Source organism: Peromyscus californicus, unplaced genomic scaffold, assembly GCF_007827085.1.
Source record: "Peromyscus californicus insignis strain IS unplaced genomic scaffold, ASM782708v3 Scaffold_20__1_contigs__length_68692818, whole genome shotgun sequence".
Lineage (NCBI taxonomy): Eukaryota > Metazoa > Chordata > Mammalia > Rodentia > Cricetidae > Peromyscus > Peromyscus californicus.
This window is the reverse complement of record NW_026294503.1, coordinates 38,552,765-38,573,391: the sequence shown is the minus strand read 5'-3', so window position 1 is coordinate 38,573,391 and position 20,627 is coordinate 38,552,765. Positions and strand designations below refer to the sequence as shown.

Genomic DNA, 20,627 nt, shown 5'->3' with positions numbered 1-20,627 from the left:
TCTCATGTATACCAGGCTGTCCTTGAACCCTATCTCCACCTCCTGAGTTCTGGGATTCTAAGCATGTGTAATCATGTCCAGTCTTTTTTTATTTTAAATTTTAATAAATATTTATTTTTATTTTTGTGTGCATTGTTCTTTTGTCTGCATGTATGTCTGTGTGAGGATGCCTGATCCCTTGGACCTGAAGTCACAGAACGTTGTAACACAGCTGCTATGTGGGTGCTGAGAATTGAACCCAGGTCCTCTGGAAGGGCAGCTAGTGATCTTAACTGCTGAGCCATCTCTCCAGCTCCTCAAGTCCAGTTTTTGGGGTGTTGAGGATCGAACCTGGAGTTTCTTTTCTTCTTTTTTTTTTTTAAATTATTTTATTTTTATTTTTTGAGATAGGGTTTCTTTGTGTAATAGCCTCGGCTGCCCTGGAACTCACCTTATAGACCAGGCTGACCTCAGACTCACAGAGATCCACCTGCCTTTGCCTTGAGCGCTGGGAGTGTGTGCCACCGGGGATTCTTGATGCCTAGAAAGCACTCTCTCAACTGCGCTACTGTATGCCCCCCCCCCAACAGATTACATGACTTTGTGGGGGCCTGTGCTGGGAGGGAACACAAGGTCCACTGAGTCCCCAGCTCCCTTTCACCCGCCCCCTCTCCCACCAGTTCTGTGTTGCTGGAGCTGAGCAAAAAACAGTCTCTCCTGAGTTCAGGAAATCCTGTCTCCATCCCCAAAGTAGTGGTAACCACTGGGACAGGTTTGTGTCAATCATTTGCAGGGAGACCCATGTCTTTCTTTTATGTATCCTAGACTGGCTTTAAGCTCGCCATCCTCCTGCCTCAGCCTTCTGAGTCGCTGGGGTGGCAGCCCTGCAAGACCTCCTATTTCCCTCCTCCTCCTTTCGATGTGTATTGGAACGAGAGCTGCTTTTCTCGCTCCTGGGACCGACTTCGAGCACTGCACAGGACAAGGAACCTCCCCCGATGCCTGGATCCTTGCAGTAGAACCCTGTGGTCTTTGGCCTGGGCCCTCAGCATGGGCTGTGAAGACGCTGCATGTGTGCAGGGTGAGGCAGGACCTGGTACTGCCACTTCCACAGAAAAGGCTCCAGAGACAGTTGCACAGGACCAGGAGCACGTGCCAGCAACAAGTGGGGAAAGATGTGCTTAGAGCACCTTGGTCCGGGAGGGCCTCAGAGCAAAACCTGGGGGCTCTGACCCCTGGAATGGGGGAGACTCGACCACATCTGCTCCCTGACAGCTGATAAAATTAATCTTGAACTGGCTGTGCTTTCCTGGTGCTTTATTAGGATTATCTAGGTTGTCGAGCCACGCCGGGAGGTGGCGGTGTGGTCACGCGCACGGGCCTGGCCGCGTCCAAGTTCAAGCTCTGGGTGGGGAGCCAGCTTCCCGTCGCCGTTTCGTTAATAACTTAAAGAGCCAGGCCGAGGTGCAGGGGCGGGTGCGCGGCGGGACGCAGCCCGGGCTCTAGGCGCTCGGCGCGGGAGGACCCCGACTGGGTCGCAGTGCTGGGCTAGCCGCGCCCGGAAGCCAGACGTCGCCGCGCTCGGCTGCAGGAAAGGTCTCGGCCGGTGTGCTCTGGGGTCGCCTCTGGGGTCCCGCACTCGGGGCAACCACTCGAGGGGCCGCCACTGCTCTCCCACCCCCCACCCCCCCCCACCCACCCATCCAGCTGCCCCGCGTGCGCGGGCCGCCTCCAGCCTCCTCCCCTGCTCCCTCCCTCTCTGCCACCTTCCCCCCCTCTTTCTCTTCCCCCCCTCCTCCCGGCCGTCCCCTCCCTCGTCGTCCCTCTCGCCCCTCCTCCTCCCCTCCCTCCTCCCGCTCCCCTCCCCCCCCTCTGCTCCCGCCGCCTCCGCCCGCCGCCCCGGCCGCGTCGGGTAAACCTGTTCTGCGAGGCAGCCGCGCCGGGGCGGATTGAGCGGCCGGTTGCTCCTGGCGGCTCGCGGCGTCGGGGCCCGTGGAGCGCGCGGTCGGTCTTCGGCTGCGGCCCTCGGCACCACCACCATGTACTCGGGAGCTGGCCCCGGTGAGTCCGCGAGGCGCCCGGCGCTCGTGCCGCGGCGGTTGGTGGGGGGCGGGCGGGGCGGGCGGGGAACGACGGGGGCCTGTGGGGCCGCGACGTGGCCTCGGGATGGCCGGACAGGGCCTCGGGGCGGGGAGGCCCAGCGCGCCCGATCCGCGCAGCCGGGACGCGTGCGGGGGGGCCCAGGCCCGGCCTGCAGCGGGTCGCCGTCCTCCCTGCAGCGCTCCTCCCGCCGGCCCCGAGCGCATCGCAGCGGGGTCCAGCCCGCCGGCCCTGGGGCGGGGAGCTGGACGGGTCGGGAACCGAACCCCGGGGCCCCAGGACCGCGATCGCCTGCTCCGGCGCAGTTCCACGCCGGGCAGCCGCCCTCCCCATTCAAGTGCTAATCGCCCTGCGATTTCCTAGCGGAGCGGGTGGCCGCCGTGGCACCCCTTCCCACCAGCGTGCCCGTTTCCTTGGAAAAGTTCCAGAAAACTTAAAAACACGAACGCGTTTTCCCACACCCCGCTTCCCGAGCAGAGTGGAGGGCCGTTTACTCGCGGGGCTGAGAAAACAGTCAAGTGTTGGAACGCTTTTTCGCCTTCTCCCGCCAGGCACGTGGCTCCATTTCCCGGCTGCCCCGCCGCTTGCTCGGGCTCAGCCTGCCCCCCTTTGTCCGCCAGGCTGTACTTGGCGCCCGCGGGCCCTCTCTGCTGCCCACCTGACCTAGTGGTTCGGCCCCGGGGCCTCCCCAGATCTTCCCCACGGTGAGATCTGGAAGCTTCCTAGATCTTCCCGGGTCCCCCGTGGTGCTTGCTCCGAGCCTAGTGCGCCGCCTCTCCTGATGTCATAGGGCTCCTCGAATGCCCACTGACCAACTTGTAAATGCATTCATTATAGGGTTTCCCGCAATTTGGAGACCCGTTTAACCTTGCGCCTGGGAGGTGGCCAGGTCCTGGGGACAGATGTTGGGGGTCGGAGCCTGCCTTCGAAGTGGCGAGGGCAGCCTCCTGCCAGAGTGTGGGAATCCCCCAGCTCAGCGCTGTGGAGGAACCCAGAAAACCTTAGCTCTGAGGCTGTACGTTTTTCCAGAGTGTCAGTTTCTAGTGACTTCCTTGGGTACGAGGCCAGGCTTTCCTCTGTTTTGTGTGTGGTTCTTTCAGCCCGCCACAGTGGGTCTTCATTCAGAATAGAGGCAGTGGAGGCTCAGAGACGTTGAGGGCCCTGTAACATCCGGGAGCCAGCAGGCGTTAGGGCAACCTGTTTGAACACTCCTATAGAAGTGGCTTCCCAGGCTTCTTTGACCTTGATCCACCGTTGGAACTACCTGTTTGGTGTGGATTCCTCCCAGACAGGGTGGAAATAAGAACCTACTGTGTGTTCTGCAAGGGGATATTGCCTTTTAGAAAAGAATGCGGTAGCCCTCTGGATCAGCCCGTTCGTTTTTTGGTCACTGGCAGCTTTGAAGATGGCTGCTGCTGCGTGGGCCTCTGCATTGTGGCCTGAGGGAGAGACAGTCCCCTCTATCCAGAAAGCCTTGGGCGAGAAAAGAGATGCCTGTGGGATAATTCTTGGCTAATGGCAGGCTGGGAAGGAACCCAAGTTGCAGGTGGGCCAGTGTGCTGGAATTGCAAGGCTGGAGTGCAGCTCCATTTTATTGTACATTCCAAGGCTTTTAATTTTGCTTAAAAGGCCCCCCCCCTCCCCACAATCTCTTCAATGAGACTCAACCATATTTCCACATTTAGGAGAACGGAAGGCCATTGGATTTGAATTCTAGAAAACTTACAGAGTTTTGCTTCTCCTCAGCTTGATGGGAAGTAAATACTTAGTAAATTAACTTGAAAAATAGAATTCACCGTGGGTTCTTACCCCGCCTGTTACAAACAAATACTGTTACATGTGTGAAGTTCATAGCGTCAGGGGCCAAGGTTCAGAACTTGATAGGCTTGGGTTTTTTTTTTTCTTCCCTTCCTGAAGGATTAGAGGTTTAGGTTATGTTAGGGTATGTAAATTCACTACCCTCCCCGAAACTTCCTACTATTCTTACATAGTGGCTTTGTAGGTGAGATCCCCCACCAAAGGTTCTTAAATTGCCTGGCGGGAGCTTCGCCTCCTGCTTTATAGCCCAGGAGAATTTGCTACAAAATAACCTCTGTGACGGGAAAACTGGGTTGGGAGTTGCCAGTGAGGACCGGGGTTTTGAGCATCGATGCATGCACTGTGGTCTCTAATGCCAGCATTTGGCCCTGCTCCCCGGATTCTCCCCAACTCCCAGTTGTGTCTGAGGGTACCACTGCAGCTTGGCGGCTTCTGTGCCGCAGGGAAAATGCTGCCAACGCCTGAAATGCCCAGCATGGTGGCTGAGCATTTGTGGGAAATCTCTCCCCCCACCCCCAGCCCAGTAGCCTGTGGGGGAATTTAAATAAGTGTGGGTGGGGAGGGGGCATGTAAAAGCTTTGGCTTGTACCTTCTTAGGAAGCAACATTTTGTAACTTTGAGTTTCCCTGTTAACACGGTTGGGTTTATTCTTTACAGTTCAAGAGCCTGAGCTGCTGCCAGTCTGATAAAAAATGTTTCTTTTTCTTTTTTTAACTTTATGAATTGTTATTGTAGAAAATGTAACACATGATTTTTTAAAAGTTTCTACCGTGAAGTAATTTTACAAACATGAATACAGGGTGTCTAAAGATTGGGTCTCTGCCTATCCCCTCCCTCCCCAGCAGATGTCTGTGTTCCAGCCGTGGCTTATCAGCTGCCTCTCCTCCCATTAACATCCTAAAGCAGATTCCAGCCCTGCCATCTCACCCTGCCATGTCTGTGTGTACAGAATACAGGGATTTCTTTTTCCTTCCCTTTCAGAGACAGGGTGGGCTATATAGCCTAGGGTTGTCGCAAACTCGTCCTCCTGCCTCCGCTTCCAGAGTCCTGGGATTGCAGCCTTATGTCGCCACGGAGAGCTGGCACAGGTACACGTGAACATGGCTCACTGCCATTGTTACACCAGGTGCTGCCACTCCAGAAACGCGATTACAATTAGCCCGCTTTTTAAAAAATTATTTTCATTTATATGTATTCATGTTTGCCCGCATGTATGTATGTGTACCACGTGTGTCCCTGGTGGCCCCAGAGGCCGGAAGAGGACATCACAGAACTGGAATCGCAGACAGTTGTGAGCCTCCACGTGGATGCTGGGAACAGAACCTGGGTCCTGCAAGAGCGGCAAGTGCTCTTAACCGTTGAACCATCTCTCCAGCCCCTACAATTGATAGTAGAATATGGAGTTAATGGAAGAACATGTAAATTGGGGTGTCTGTCTTCTAAATCTTTCTTGGTTGTATTTTGTTTTTTTGAAACAGGGTCTTACTTTGTAGCCCGGGCTGGCTTTGAACTGGTTTATATTCCCTGGTGAGAGCTCCCCAGATGTGTGCCATCATATCAGCTTTTCACCAAAGCCTTGAAAACGGCCTCTGCCCCCTTTGTCTGCATGTTCGACTTCTTATTGACACTGGAGGTCTTACAGATCTCCAAGCAGGCATCTCCCTTGCAGCCTGCCTCCCTTGGATCGGTACTTAAAACTATCTGCCTGGCCTTCAGAGTCCGCCCGCCTGCTTTCCTGTTCTCTGGGGGCTGAAGGAGACCCCGCTGCTCGCGTCCACTCCGACTCCCTCATCCTGAGGGTGTTTTTTGCTCGGGTCACTTTGAGTTGCAGCGGGGGCCTCTTTCTCCACGGCCCACTTTCAACTCAGGCGATCCAGGCGGGGAGAATCTGGATGGCCTTTGTGTAGCTCGTATCTGCCCTAAGGTGGATTTCCCCTCCCCAGTTTTGGGCTCAGGTGTGGGGTGAGGAGTCACGCTCTGTCTTCTGCATCCCCTTATCTGCTCCAGTTATCCTGCGCACCCTGCAGCTTCACCCCTCCAGGATCGCTATCTCCTGGGCAGCGCGGCTGTGCTGGCCCAGCCCCAGCCTGATGCCTGTGCCGTCCTTTTCCCTCTGGCCGGTTCAAGTGAAGCGCTGGTGGGAGTGAAATGGCCTCGAGCGCCTACTAATTTCCCACTTTCACCCCTAAAGCTGAAGAACCCCGAAATCCCTATTTATTTATTTATTTGTTTGTTTTCTCTTTGAGCCCAAACAACTGTGCCCTCTTGTGAGCTTTTCAGTAGAGCTGTGAGGGGATCGTTATCTAACCTGGGAGCTTTCTCCAGTCGAGTGAGGGATCGGGACATGGGGGCAGACCTGGTGGGCCGTAGCTAAGTCAGGAGCATCGGACCCGAGTGTGTGCCCTTGCTTCACACCCAGCGCATCTGGAGTCCCTCCTGATGCCCGAAGGTACACATGTGGTGTCCCCGAGATGCTGTACCAAAATGTGCCACTGCGGCCCCAAGCAGGGGCCCCACCAGGTATGTGTGAGGCAGCCAGAGCCTCTGCTGCCTGCCGAGAACACGGTGCCGCTGGCTCCTGGGTACTGGACCAACATCTGGGACGTGTCAGCAGACACCGTGGACAGATGAACACGGTCATCCCCTTCAGTCCTGTCCTCCTAGTTTGACATCTGTGTGGGTCTCAGTTTCCATGTGAGATGTTATCCAGGTTGCTCACACCCTCTGGACCTTGTGACCTGGATTCCTTTTCTGCCGAAGGGGAGCCGTGTGTACGTGTCCCCAGTCATCTTGAGAACATTCTGGTAGGATGATTGGTGGTTTCCCAAGGTAGGCAGACAGGGCCCACCAGTGGGCAGAAACTGCTTCGCAATCACTGTGGTGCCAGGTGGTCAAACTGGAAAGTTTCTGGAAAAACATCCAGTAGCTCTTCATGTTATGTTGGGGTGGGAGTGAAAAGAAAAGGTGTGGGTGGTCGGGTGGTCGGGTGGTCAGGGCCCAAGGTAAGACAGCTCTCTTCTGTGGACGATGCTTTGGATGGAGTGACCCTTGCTCGGATCTCCTTTTTACAGTTGTAGGAGTGACAGAACTTGGAGCTCTGTGGGGGAGGTGACAGGTCCGGGGCTAGTCATGGGGACTGCCCTGTCACCCTCCCGGCCTCCTTTACCTCCTTCACCTGGGAGAAGGAGGTGGATGTGGGTTGTGGGTTGTATAGTAGATTCTTTTTGTTTGCTGCGAGAATAAAGCACCATGACCAAGGCAACTTACAGAAGGAAGTTTATTTGGTGCTTATGGTTCCAGGGGGTCAGAGTCAATCATGGTGAGGAGGCGTGGCGACAGGAACAGGAAGCTGAGAGCTCACATTTTCAGACATTCACAAGCATGAAGCAGAGCAAAATGGAAATGGCAGAGTCCTTTAAGCCTTCCAAGCCCACCTCTAGTGATGTACTTCCTCCAAGGCCACACCTCCTAAGCCAACTAGGGATCAACTGTTCAAATGCCCCAAACCATTTCTACAGGGGTAAATGGAGTTGAGCCAGACCTCATTGTCCTGGTGGGCTGTGAGTTTCTCGGGGAGACTGCTCTGTGGTACTTCATGAAGTTTGGGTGTGAATGATCCAACTAGACAGGCATTGAGTTTGACTGTACCTTCAGCCTGACACCCACTGTTCATGAAACATTGGGTAAGTTAGTTTCATGGCCATGGCAGGAAGAGAGGCCAGATGTCACCGTGCCTTAGGGCTATTAGGTTTGGTGTGCGGAAGGGAGCAATCTGAAGCTGGGGTGAGTTGCTGGAGGCGGGCCTGGAAAAGCCAGATGAAGTGGGTAAGGATTTGGGCCTGAGCAGTCTGGGATCCTCAGTTCACACTCAATCAGCCCTCTGGCCCTGAACTGGATGGGCCTGGAGGAGAGCCAGAATCACCTGCAGGCCTTGCCCCACCTTCCCCACAGGTGATTGCTGTTCCGAGGGCTGTGGGACTCCCAGGTGCTTCCGGTAGGGCCTCTGAGAAGGGAGGAAACATTCCCAAGAACGCCATATTGGGCAGGATGGGAGGGCAGACATGAAGCCGAGTCAGGAGTGGGGCTGGGCCAGAAACCTGGCTTGGATGGGCCTGAGAGAACTGTCTTTGGCAATCTAGAGAATGAAAAATCAACTGACGACTTCCCAAGAGCTCCCAAACAGTTAAGTTTATCTGCTTCTTGTCTGTCTGCTTACCTGCCCCTCTTTTCTAAAAAAAGCTTAAGGGTATACTCCAGGACTGCCATGCCGGGGGTGCTAGGACTATGACTTGTCTGCTCCATCCTTGAGCCTTGGGGTGAACTTACCATTAAGGAGTTCCAGAAATGCCATGGCAACTGTGCTCTGCATTTTTAAGCACCTGAAGCCACAAGGCTTGGGAACAGCGAGGACCAGGACAGTAACAGGTGTCCTCGCTGGGGATGTGACCTGGGGGGTGAGCGTCTGTGGGTCTGGGAGTTCTCCGGCAGCAGAGTCTGGTTTTTCTGTATACTGCCGTGTGGTCACCATTCCTTAGGAAGAAACTCCAGGGTTGAACACCCGGAAAAGACTTGGCGGGTGGCTGTTGGAAAACCGAGCGCTGAAGTAAGCAGAAGACTCGCTGAGGAATGTGTGTGGTGTTGCGTGTGTGTGCACGGTGGCAAGCAAAGAGCAGAACACTGTTGGTCTCTGAAGGGATTTGAATTTCATTCTGTTGGGTCACCCCTCCGTAGGGAATCCTGGTTGCCTGGGGTGGCAAGGAGTTGCCTCAGTGCTCACAGAAGATGGAGCCCTGGGCCTGGCTTCTCAAGAGAGTGCCAGGACACTTATCATCAGCTGCCACAGGGAGGGTGGAGTGGCGATGCTGGGCCCCTGGGCGTGCAAGGCACAGCCCTCCTAAGCTCATGGAGGTATCACGCCAAGGAACACTCATTTGAAAACGTGGGTTTTGTTTTTATTTTTGCACATTTTTATTGAAACATGTTCAGATTCATGTTGCCGAATGACAAGTGTGAAGAATCTTGCCAAGCTGGGTGTGGTGGCGCATGCCTTTAATCCTAGCACTTGGGAGGCAGAGGCAGGCGGATCTCTGTGAGTTCGAGGCCAGCCTGGTCTACAGAGCGAGTTCCAGGACAGGTTCCAAAGCTACACAGAGAAACCCTATCTCAAAAAACGCCCCCCCCCCAAAAAAAAAACCAAAAACAAAAAATCTTGCCAAGTCATCTTCCTATGATCAGACCTTAGATGCTGCTGCAGGTGACTCCTCCTTTCTTGCCACACCAGCCCTGGCCTCTGGGATGGCACCTGGGGCTCCCACTGGCCCTGTGGCGGTTCCTTCCTGGCCTCCACCCAGAGTCTGATCAGCAGGACTCTGCAGTGTGTACTGCTCTCATTATCTAGTCCAAGTGGGTCTGCTTTGTCAACAGAGGGGAAGAAAAATGATTGGCGTTTCAGAGCAGGGAAGGTCTTTCAAAATGTCAGCCTTTAAAAAAAAAATAGCCAAGTTTACGTAACAGAAATTTAACCGTTTAAGAGGCCAGAGAGATGACTCAGTAGTTAAGAGCAGACTGCTCTTGCAGAGAACCCGAGTTCCATCCCCAGCACCCGCACTGCCCATATTCAGTTCCTAGGGATCTGATTGTCTGCATCCACGGGCACTTATGTGCACTCACATGCACACACATATGATTAAAATAATAGAAATCTTTAAAGAATTCAAAATGACCACTTGAAGAGCTGCTGAGATGCTCAGTGGTGAAGGGCCCCTGCTGTGCAAGCGAGAGCAGTGAAGTTTGGATCCTTGCACAGAGGCGGGTGGAGGCAGGAGAATGGCGGGGACTTGCTGGGAGGAAAAAAACAAGACAGGACTTCCCAGGTTCAGGGAGAGGGAGAGGCTCTGCCTCAGAGGAGTAAGGTGGCAGAGGACACCTGACACCCTCGTCTGGTCCTTTGTTAGTCTTTACACACACACACACACACCTTCATCCATCAGGAACATGTCCAGTCTTTGGTGCAGTCACAGTACCAATGTTAGTACCAAGTTCTAACCCCCATCCCTGCCCCCCAGACTCAGAAGCCAGTGACTGACGTGCTATTGAATTGCCTACTGGGGACGTTTCTTAGGAGCAGAATCATGCAATACCACGGCCTTTTGTGTCTGGGTGTTTTGCTTAGCAGTCTGTTCTCAAGATTTTTTTTTTTTTTTTTGAGAGACAGTATTTCTCTGTGTAGCCCTGGCTGGCCTAGAACTCACTCCGTAGACCAGGCTGGCCTCAAATTCACACAGATCCACCTGCCTCTGCCTCTGCCTCCCCGAGTGCTGGGATTATAAAGGCATGGCGCCACCACCACCACCACCACCTGGCTTTTCATTTTCTTTGTTATTACCACATCATCTGTCTTATGAATATGCCTCCACTCCCATCTCTCTGGGGTCCTGCTTTCCTTTCAACTGCGGTTAATATGCTCCTCTGAACATTTGGGTCTAGGTTTTTGTGTGTCCACTGTGTTTTCCCGATATCATGCATGGGAGTTGATCTACTGGAGAACTAGCTTTTCTGAGGACCTGGTTTCTTCACTGCCACCCGCTGTCACTGGGCAGAGACGCCACTGTTCACTGGCATTTCAGAGTTTTAGAAAGTGAAGTGATTTTTTGTTTTGTTTTGTTTTTTTTAAGTGGGGAGGGGAGTTGAGACAGGTTCTTGTCTGAAGATGGCTTTTGAACTTGATATGTAGCAAGGCAGACTGAATCCTAATCCTCCTGAGATCAGGTGTGGAGCACCAGGCCAGGGTTAGAAAGTCAAGTTCTTTGGTAATCCTTTTCTGTCGTATTTTATTAGCCATCAACCTGATGGGAAAATGTGAAGTCTACAGACTTTTTCCCAGTTGTACCTAAGAGATCTAAGATCTGTTTATCTCGTTAGAACACGTTGTGGAGTTTGCAGCCCAGACACTGAGTGAGTGGCGGAACCCTAGGAGTCCAGGATCCTGATCAGTCCTGGGGTCTGAGTATTAGCTGCCAGCCTGGGCTGCTGAAGCAGTGAACACAAGCTCGGCTCCTGCCCTGCCAGCTGAAAGCCGGGGGCACAAATGGGAAGCAAGGGTCACTTCCCACATGCATGGAAGACCACAGGTGGCCCTCACAGAGGGGGTAAAATAGGTGGGAAACCAGGAACAGTTTTTTGGCTGAGGAGGAGACTGACAGGGCCACAGGCAGGCCGGGCAGAACACAGGTTGCTGTGGGCTTGGCCCCCTCCATCCAAAAGGATGGGGAGCTGTCGCAAGATGTGTAGGTTCATGGGTGTGGTCACAGCAGGGCCAGGAGGCTGCCCTGTGCCTAGAGACCGGTTATGTTGTTTATAGACTTGGAAAAAAGTGGTAAGGGGTTTCTAGGTGTGGGACATAATTCAAATATACAGAAAAGTAGAGGAGAAAATCTAAAGCCTGCCCATGCCTGATGTCCTGCTTCAGGAATGGACCAGCCCCTCTGGTCCCAGATCTGCATCCAAAACATCCTTTGTTCTTCCCTTTCCCTCCTGCTGGGAATGGAAACCAGTGCCTGGCTCCTGAATCTCGGAAATGACTGCAGCTTCCCAGAAGAGAGGAGTTGAGAGTCCTCTGTCAGCACCTGGGTTGTGCCCCTGTCCAATCACAGGACCCGTTATAGAAGCCAGGAAGTTCATGGGTGCGTTCTGTACCTCCAGTGTTCACGTCTGTAGCCCTTTCCAGCACGCTCCCCAGGCTGGGCTGTGGTGGTTCCCATCTGTCTTGACTCTTGCGACCCTGCCTGTTAACTGCCGGCTCTCCCTCTGTCTGAGCCGATTTCTTCAGAGGAGTGAGGTTAGAAGCCGTAAGCAGGGTGCTGGGGGGCTCACTGCTGCCGGGGTGTCCCGTGGTGGACGTAGCCGGAAAACATTGTATTGATAGATTCACCCACACTCACCCTCCTGTGTTAGTGGTAGAAGCCAGGAGTTCAGGACTGACTCCAGCCTCCCCCACGCTTCACTGTAGCTAGTCAATGGGTCGAAGTGCCTGGCCCTCATTACCCAGCATATTTGTTTATGTTGTATGCACACAAACTCTTGTGGCCAAGTGTGTCCTTTGACACCCCTTGCTCTCAGCCTGCCCTGTGTCTGGCTCTCCCCATCTCTGGCCTTGCAGTCCACTTTATTGCCCTGACTTTCATCTTTCTCTGTCTCGTTAGGGATCGCACACAGTCCTAGGAGCTCTCATGGTTCATGGCTTTCACCTGCACCGTCTTGGTGCCTCTTCGGTTTTCTCCCTCCAGCTGTCACTGGACTGTGCTTTGTATACTTACCTGTGCCCTAGGCCGCCGGCATCTCATGCCTCCCATTGTGTAAGGCCCTCTCTGCACTGGGCTGGCAGGTAAATAGTCTGTAGTCGAGAATGACATGGCCACTGTGTTGTGGTTGAAATCTGAACAGCAAGGAGGCTGCGAGCCCTGACTTGGGCAGTCCACCTTGGTGTTGCCCTCAGAGTATCAATTGCCACCAAGTTCATGCCCAAGCTGGGCTTGGCAATTTGGCAGCAGTGGCTGTTGAGGCCAGGGATGGCCACCTGCCACATGTCATTGCGCAGCTTGGCATGTGCTCCCCTGGTCTCTGTGTGGCACTGATGAGGCCCGGCAGCCAGCAGCATTATCATAAGAGGTGGCACTTGGTTCCTTGGCCTCCTTGTTGAACTTGTCACAAGTCTGAGTGTGTACAGTCACCACAACCACATGGCCTTCAATTTTATTGTTCGGTTCTTCATGATCAAGGGGTATGTGTCCCCATTTCAGAGAACTTGGGAGATAAAGCTGGTGTCGGCTGCAGGTGGGAGCACATCATAGGGCAGAGGGAAGCTCTGTGAATCCTCTCCTCCCGGTGCTCCGTCTCCCCAGTCGTGAGACCGCAGGGGCCCGTTCCTGAGAGCTGAAGAAGCATCATGGTGTCCGGTGTGCAGTCAGCACCTCTCTAGTGCCTGGTCTGCTCTGTCCCTGTCTTTTGGGATCCCATCTTTGCAGCTTCTCACATATCAATAGTGATGCTCACTGTTGCCGCCCTGGCCGCCAGCACAGTCACTGCCGTAAGAAGAGCATCAGTGACTTGGGAGGTCTGTACGCACGGAGAGAAGCAGATTCCTCCCTGAAACCACGGGGCGCTTGGGCACCAAGACTCCACGCTAAGACACATCTGCACCTTTTAAAGCGACTGCCTTCTGGGTGGGAATTGCGTCCGAGGTAAGGTGGGGCGGATGCTTGGAGAGGGTCTGTGGAAATGGTTAGTGTCCAAGGCTCACTCCCTGCTCCTTGGGTTTCTTCCTTGTCTGTAAAGTGGGAGTAGTAATCGTGCTGTTGCTGTTACTCTAAGGAGTAGCTGTGTGTTCATAGGAAATTACTTCTGGCATCAGAATAATTAGCACTGTGCATTGTCTGTGGCGTTTAGTAATGGGTAGTTGTCAAGTCGTGGACCAATTGTTCTTGGTCATGGGTCATGGTTAGTAAGTGTTCCAGTGTGTAAATGACTTTGCAGGGTCCTGTGTGGAGGTGTGCTGTGTGGTGCACGTCCTTAATTGTGATTCCGAGCTTAGAGTGGGAAGGGGTGCCGTGGCTGCTCTGAGGAGTGCCAGTGTGCTCTGGGTGCTGGTGAGGTGCTGGCTGACTGGGCTGTGGGGCATAGGAGCTAAAGAGGACTGTGTGAGCCCTACCTTGTCCTCCTAAGAGAACCTGCTGAGCTCCTGTGTGGCAGGGTACCGTCAATCCCTAGCGTTTTCCCTCATGTCCCGAAAAAGGCTCAAAATTGCAGATTAGGGATTACCAGCTGGGGGACAGGGACTGAGCCTCCCTCCCCAAACCTCCTTTGTGAATGGGAACAGGCATCTTTTGTTCTCACACGTGAGTTTCCAGGCATGTGGTCGGACCCTGTAGAGTTGTTTCTAAACAAAGCCCCGGGAGAGACAGCATAGGGAACTCTAATTCAATCCAGGTCTAGGACAGAGCCAGCCACTCAGGAGCAGATGTGGTTTCTCTTAGCACTGTGGAGAGCACTTGAGCTAGACGTACAGGAGGGTCGTACAGGAGGGTCGGCCTGGCTTAAAAACCAAGGTCTCCTGCAGGGAAGAGTGCTTCTGGGCTTAGGTCAGAGCCCACAGCACTGGACCCATATTGGGAACGAGGCTGAGACCTTTGATTAAAGAGCAAATGGATATCTGTCTGTCTGTCTATCTATCTATCTATCTATCCAGGTTGACCCGGAACTCACAGAGATCTGCTTGGCTCTGCCTTCCAGAAGCTGGAATTAAAGGCGTATGCCACCATGCACTTTGATTTTTTGTTTGTTTTTAAGGTCGGTGTTTTGAATTCTGAATGCTGACCTGACTTGGTGGTGGTGTGCCTGTGGCCCCGTGAGTGCAGTAAGAACTGTTTTTTTTTTTTTTTGGTCTGGATCCATGGGCTTGTTACAGCCTCCAAACTCACCTTCACATTCTCTTGTGAAGGGTGAAAGCCCCTGGTGCTCAGTCATTTCCTGCCTTTCTGTCAGAAGAGAGGTGCTCATGGATTGGGTGGGCCAGGAGCCATGCTTGAAGCATGTGTCTCCTGGTTTGTTTGGGGGACCGCTGGCCCTGCTTTTGTGGGTCACTTTGGAGCATTCCTGACTTACACCCTTAGATGGTAGGATGGTGGCCCATTGGGCCATTTACATCGAGTCCCTTTGTGTTCCTGGCCTTAGGGCTCCACAGAGCTAGAGCAGGAAGGTGCCAGTGTCTCCCCAGTTGAGACCCAAGTCTAGTCTCACACAAGCAGGTGCTCTGCTACTAAGCTTCACACCCCGCCTTTTTTTTTGTTTTACAGAATTAAACTGACCGCCCCTCCCCACCCCCAGAAAGAAGGGAAGCAGTGGGTAACCTTGCTGTAAGCCGTGGCTGCAGCCCTCAGTTTCCCTGCCCTACTTTGCAGGTCCCGAGGCCTGGTGAGGTGCATGATAGACCCGTCCTTTAACCCTGAAGCTTGGCTGCCAGGCGGGGATTGCTGTTTGCCCGTTCTGAGGGCAGAGGCACCCCTGTTTGCTCAGTGACTTTTCCCTGGTGCAATTTTATGTATTTTGAAGTGAACAATGTTTACTGTCTCTTAAGCTGGGCACTCAATAAATAGCTGTTTAAACTGAAATAACCAGATAACCGTGGCGGACACAGCAATTTGCCAAGCTTCAGAAACCAAGGGCAGGATATGTGTCTGACTCCCTAGATTTGGGGGTTCTGGAAATCCAGAGCTGGCACAGATGCCATGTGGGCCAAACTCCCTGCCCCCAACCCCGGGTTGGCTTCCGCAGATGACTGGCTCAGTCTGAGAACCGTGCAAGTGGGTGAAAGCCCCTGGGGCTGGGGCAATTGCTGACGACCGCCATGACCTTGGTGTCAGGTGGTGGCTTCTTCCCGGGGGACCTGGTGCAGTGTGCCACATTCTCACTTTCTAAGACCCAGCCCTTTGCCACACGCTGGGTAGTAGGTTCAGCTCTGAGCCATCGGATTTCCATGGGTGGACAGAAGACAAGCTGGTGCCCACTGGCTGGGCCTGAGCTCCGTGGGACGGGCTGGTGGCCGCCACCCTTGAGAGGCCTCCACATGTGTCAGAGCTCCCCTCCTCAGAGACATCTGAGGTGGGGCTGTGGGTGCTCTTGCTGTTTGTCTGTTTTTGAGATAAGGTCTCATCATATCTCCCTAACTGGTCTCCAAGTCAGAGATCCTCCTGCCTCTGCCTCTCTTAGGGCGTGCATCACCACACTCAGCCTGTGGCCTTGATGCTTTGAGAAAACAAGTGTAGATGGCCATTCATAGTCACATAAAGACGTTCAGAAGATGGCTGAAGTGGAGCACAGGGCTTTCATCTCTGTAACTGAGGATTCCGAATGCCTTTCTGCTGGGGGCATTATAGATCATTGAGTGCTGTGTTAGCGTGATAGCCGAGGACTTAAAATGGTCAGGTGGTTTATAGAGTATCCGGCCTGAAGCCCTGGCTTCGGTCCCCAGCACTCATCTACTGGATGTATGTCCATGATCTCAGCACTTGGGAGGCTGAAGCAGGAGGATCTCAGGTTTGAAGTCATAGTGGAACCTTGTCTCAAAAACAAAATGAAAAAAACCCCAAACCACGAAAGACAACAACATGCCAAAAATGTACTAACATAAACATTATATTTTTAAGAAAGACAGTTTTTCTAAAGAAAAAATATGTGCATCATTGTGTAGCTTTTCTTTTGGCGGCGGCGGGGGGGCGGGAGGGGGGGGGTAGTGACCTCTTAAGGTCTGGCTCCAGAAGGAGTTGTGGTTGACATTCATCCTGCAGGACACATAGAAGGAAGGTCACCCAGCCCTGTGGCCTTTGCAGACTGCAGACAATCTATTGCTAATGCAGAGACCAGAACCTGCAGCTTTCAACTCAGCCTTCAGATGCCAGTGGAGAGAACTGCACCTTGTAATCGGGCACAGGCAAGATTCATCTGAGCCAAAAGGACTGAATACAAACGGGTTTTTTTTTTTTTTTTTTTTGCATTTCGACCCCAAGATGGCTCCTTACATAGCCACAGATGCTTGAAAGTTGGAAACACTTCCCAGTTGGATAAGGGGTACTCAAGCTATAGTAATTTCCATCCTGCCCTCCCCAAACCAGCCTTGAAGCACCCTTCCCCTCCCAAGGGTATGTGGTGTATGTATGTTGGTTTCTTTTTGAGACAGGATCAGAGGCTGGCCTTGAACTCCATCTCCCCAGTACAGGAATGCATCACAGAGCTTATAAGGCCTTTGTGTGTGTTTGAGACACTGTCTGATTATGCCCTGGAACTATTGATGTTCCTGTCTCAGCCTCCCCAGTTCTGAGACGCCCTGCTCCCACACTGATTTCTTTCTTTTTTTAAAAGATTTATTTTTATTCTCATTTATGTCTGTCTGTCTTTGTGAGTATATATGTGTGGGGGGAGGTCAGAAAAGGCTGTCAATACCCTGGAATTATAGTTGGAATTACAGTTGTGAGCCTCCAGATGGTGGTACTGGGAACTGAACTCACATCCTCTGCAAGAGAGGCAGGCACTCTTTACTGATAAATCCTCTCTCTCTTCAGCTCCACAATGGTTTCTTAAAAGTTGGCCACAGTGTAGAGAAAGCATGTATAGCTGTGGGTCTGCAGAGTCCTGTAGCCAGGTGTGAGTTTTGTAAGTGTTTTAATCATCCATTTTGGAACATAGCTTCCTGAGTCCCTGGACCTTCCCAACATTGACAAATTTTGATTGCATGAGATCTAAATATCCTATTCCTGCCTGTCACCAGGAGCCTGGGCTTTGGAAGTTTTTTCAAGTTTCCGTTATAATTTTTGTATTAAGGCTGGAATTTCATACTTTCCCTTTTCTCTGAAGTGGCCAGCCATTGGCTCATCATTTTAAAGAAAATGTCTGCATGACTCCGTGATCTCAGTTGTGAACTGTGCTAGCCACAACAGCGAACCTAACAAGATCTGCCCACTGGTGCACCAGTGGTACAGATATTATGGGAGTCACCAGTCACTCTCTTTTGAGACAGGGTTTCCCTGTGTAACAGCTCTGGCTGCCCTGGAACTCTATTTGTAGACAAATTGGCCTCAAACTCACAGAGATCGGCCTGCCCCTCACCCCCAAACTGATGCTGGGATTAAAGGTGAGTGCAACCACTGCCTGACTAAAAATAAATCTTAAAAAAAATATATATTAAGGTAAGAAAGGGGGGAAATCCGTATGGAAGCAGGGCCTCTCAGATCTGGAGAAGCTGAGGCAGGAGCATCAGTAATTGTAGGGCATGCATAAGGAGAAGCAGCAATGAAATGCCATATGCCCTTGGCTAGGGGTGGGACTGTTTCCTATAGCAAAGAGCGGTGGTGGGCTCAATGCTCAAAGCTTGGCGCTTTCCTTGGATCAGAGCAGCTGTCATTTGGGGAACTTGCACACTGCCCATCTTCTCAACAAACGTAGACAAGTGAATGCCTTTGCTGTTTGGTGCAGAGCCTTTTTCTTGCAGTATTTTGTATTAATTTCACATGATGTATTTTGAGCATATCCCCCCCCCCCACCTAGTACCTCTCTCCACCACATTTTTCACTCCCCACCCCTTCCCATCTAGCTTTGAGGGGTTTTTTTTTTGTTTGTTTGTTTTTTTGTCCATCAAGTCCATGGGTTGCCTAGCTGCTATGGAGTGTGTTTAGCCTATCGGGGTCACACCATTAAAGAAACCCGACTTTCCCTCTCCCAGCCACCATCCAATTTCAATAGCTAGATTGAGGGTGGGGCTTAGTGCCCTCCCCATCCCACCCCCTTCCATGCTGGGATTTTTGTCTGGCAGGAGCTTGTGCAGGTACTGTGCGTGCCATCACAGTTGGTGTGGTACTGTGCGTGCCGTCACAGTTGATGTGAGCCCTGCCGTGTCTGGCTGTTGTGATGTCACACAGCATCTCTGGCTCTTAGGAGCTTTCTGCCCTCTCCGCCACAAAGATCCCTAAACCTTTCGGGGAGGAGGTTGTGATATGAATGTTTGATTTAGGACTGAGCACCCCAGTCTCTGCATATCAACCGTTTGTGGTTCTCTCTGTAAATTGCTGTCTGATGAGGACCTTTGACCTGTCTATTATCTAACCGTGGCCCCTTCATAGTGCCACGATAGGTTCCATCTCACGGAGTGGGCCTCTGCTCTAATAAGAAATGGTTGGTAATTCCTGTGGTGTTGAGGTGGTTCCCCGTGTCTTGTTTATAGATATCTGTCTGCATGTGTGTGCCGAGAGGCAGAATCGTTCTGAAAGTGGAACCACAGTGAGTGCTGTGACCGCTGACAGGTCAGCAATTGCACACTGTATTCTTGAGAGTGCCTTTGACTCGGGCTTGTTTAAGTCAGTATTTGTACACACAATAAACCACTCAAGCCCCTCCCCTGTTGTTCCTAGGCATTTTGCCAATGTAATTTTTTTTTTTTTTTTGGTTTTTCGAGACAGGGTTTCTCTGTGTAGCTTTGCGCCTTTCCTGGAACTCACTTGGTAGTCCAGGCTGGCCTCGAACTCACAGAGATCCGCCTGCCTCTGCCTCCCGAGTGCTGGGATCAAAGGCGTGTGCCACCACCGCCCGGCCTGCCAATGTAATTTTAAGTTTCTCTTTTTTTTATGTGTGGGGGTGTGGGTGTGGGTGGGTGCCCATGGCTGTCAGGAGAGGCCATCTGATCCCCTGAAGCTGGAGTTACAGGCAGGTGTGAACCCTACGTGCTGGGAACGGAGCTCAGGTCCTCTGGAAAAGCAGCAAGTGTTCATTAGTGCTGAGTCATCTCTGCAGCCATGGATTTCAAGTTCTTAGAGATACCTTCCCGCTGGGAGAGAGCCTGCCCACGAAGGCACCACTCTGCCTAAGAATATGCCATTTTTTCCAGTGTACCTTCGCCATGGCATAAAGCCACATTCCCCACAGTGCCCGTGTTACTCAGGCATCTGGTCAGTAGCCAGCCAAGTGACTGGGCCACTTCAGTCCTCTCTCTGCCTGGGTGGCTCAGCCCCAACTGTGGAGTCAGTGCTCACCCTCCTTGAAGATGGGGTCCTAGGACAGTGGCCTGGAGCAGGCAAGCACTTTCTTTCACAAGTCCCTAAGGGATGGGGAGTGATGGCCCCTGTGCACCTCCCATTGGCCAAGGGAAGTCACTGGCAGAGCCTGAGTTTGGAAGGGGTGATATCCAGGGGTGATGACCCCCAAGTTTGAAGCTCCAGCATAGGTATACCATGGGTAGGATCTCAAGTGCAGACGGAAGAGGCCAGGTTGGAAACGGCACACCTGTGTGGTTCCCCTTACTGGAAGTGGCCAGGGCAGGCAGAGCCATGGAGTAGAGCATATGGAGAGGGATGGGAATAGAAAGGGATGCAGACTACCCAGCGGGCCTGTGAAAGTGTCCAGAATTAAGGAGGTAAATGATTTACATGCAATATTCTGAATGTGTTAGCCACACACCGTGCACACTCCAGTGGTTCAGGTGGTAAATTCTATGAATAGTGGGGAGGAGGCTGCCCTGAGCACCCTGCCTACGGATCTCTCAGCCCCGCCTCCCAACACCCCTTCTCTGGTCTGGAGGGCACCAGGCTCTTGACTGAGAGGTGGCTTTGTAGCCAGCTGGCTCCTTGGTGACTTTCGGGTTCTGCCTTATGCTAAATCCAGCCACCTGAGCACCAGTTACTCTCAGCTGGCCCAGGCGGAAGACCTTACCCACCACTTCACATTAGTAGATAGAAACTGTCACAGTGTGGGTAGGGAGGGAGCTCTCACAAGGCCCACCATGAGATGAAGAACTACAAGCAACTCATGACTGCTGAGAGAGGGAGTCAGTCTTCAGGGACAATCCCCACCTAGGGTATCCAAACCCAAGCTGTCGTTGCCCTAAACACATGAACATACAAATACCGCAAAATGGGCTCAGGAGGGGTGTGTGTGTGTGTGTGTGTGTGTGTGTGTGTGTGTGTGTGTGTGAGAGAGAGAGAGAGAGAGAGATAACTGAAGAAGTAGTGAATTTTAGGAGTTGGAATAGGTATGGGGAGAGGGTGGCATAGCAATGATGTAAATACAGTACGCAAGTATGAAATTGTGAAAATAAATACTTTTTTAAAGGTGTGTCTCTGCTGGAGCCTATTGGGGACAACTCCATAATGGGGTCGTTTAAAAGGCTGCAATCATGCCCTGCCTCTGGCGCA

At 52.5% G+C, this 20,627-nt stretch overlaps 1 protein-coding gene across 5 annotated transcripts in view; it reads left to right on the top strand.

The window, feature by feature from the left end:
- The first annotated feature begins 1,834 nt into the window (after positions 1 to 1,834).
- Positions 1,835 to 20,627, top strand: part of Ago2 (argonaute RISC catalytic component 2) — a 91,503-nt gene continuing 72,710 nt past the window's right edge. For all 5 annotated transcript variants that reach the window (XR_008220532.1, XR_008220531.1, XR_008220530.1 and 2 more), the window contains exon 1: positions 1,835 to 2,040. Coding sequence is in view for 1 of the 5 variants with exons in the window: in XM_052747957.1 (XP_052603917.1) it covers positions 2,019 to 2,040 (22 nt within the window). In the remaining 4 variants the exon portion in view is untranslated. The remainder of the gene's footprint in view (positions 2,041 to 20,627) is intronic.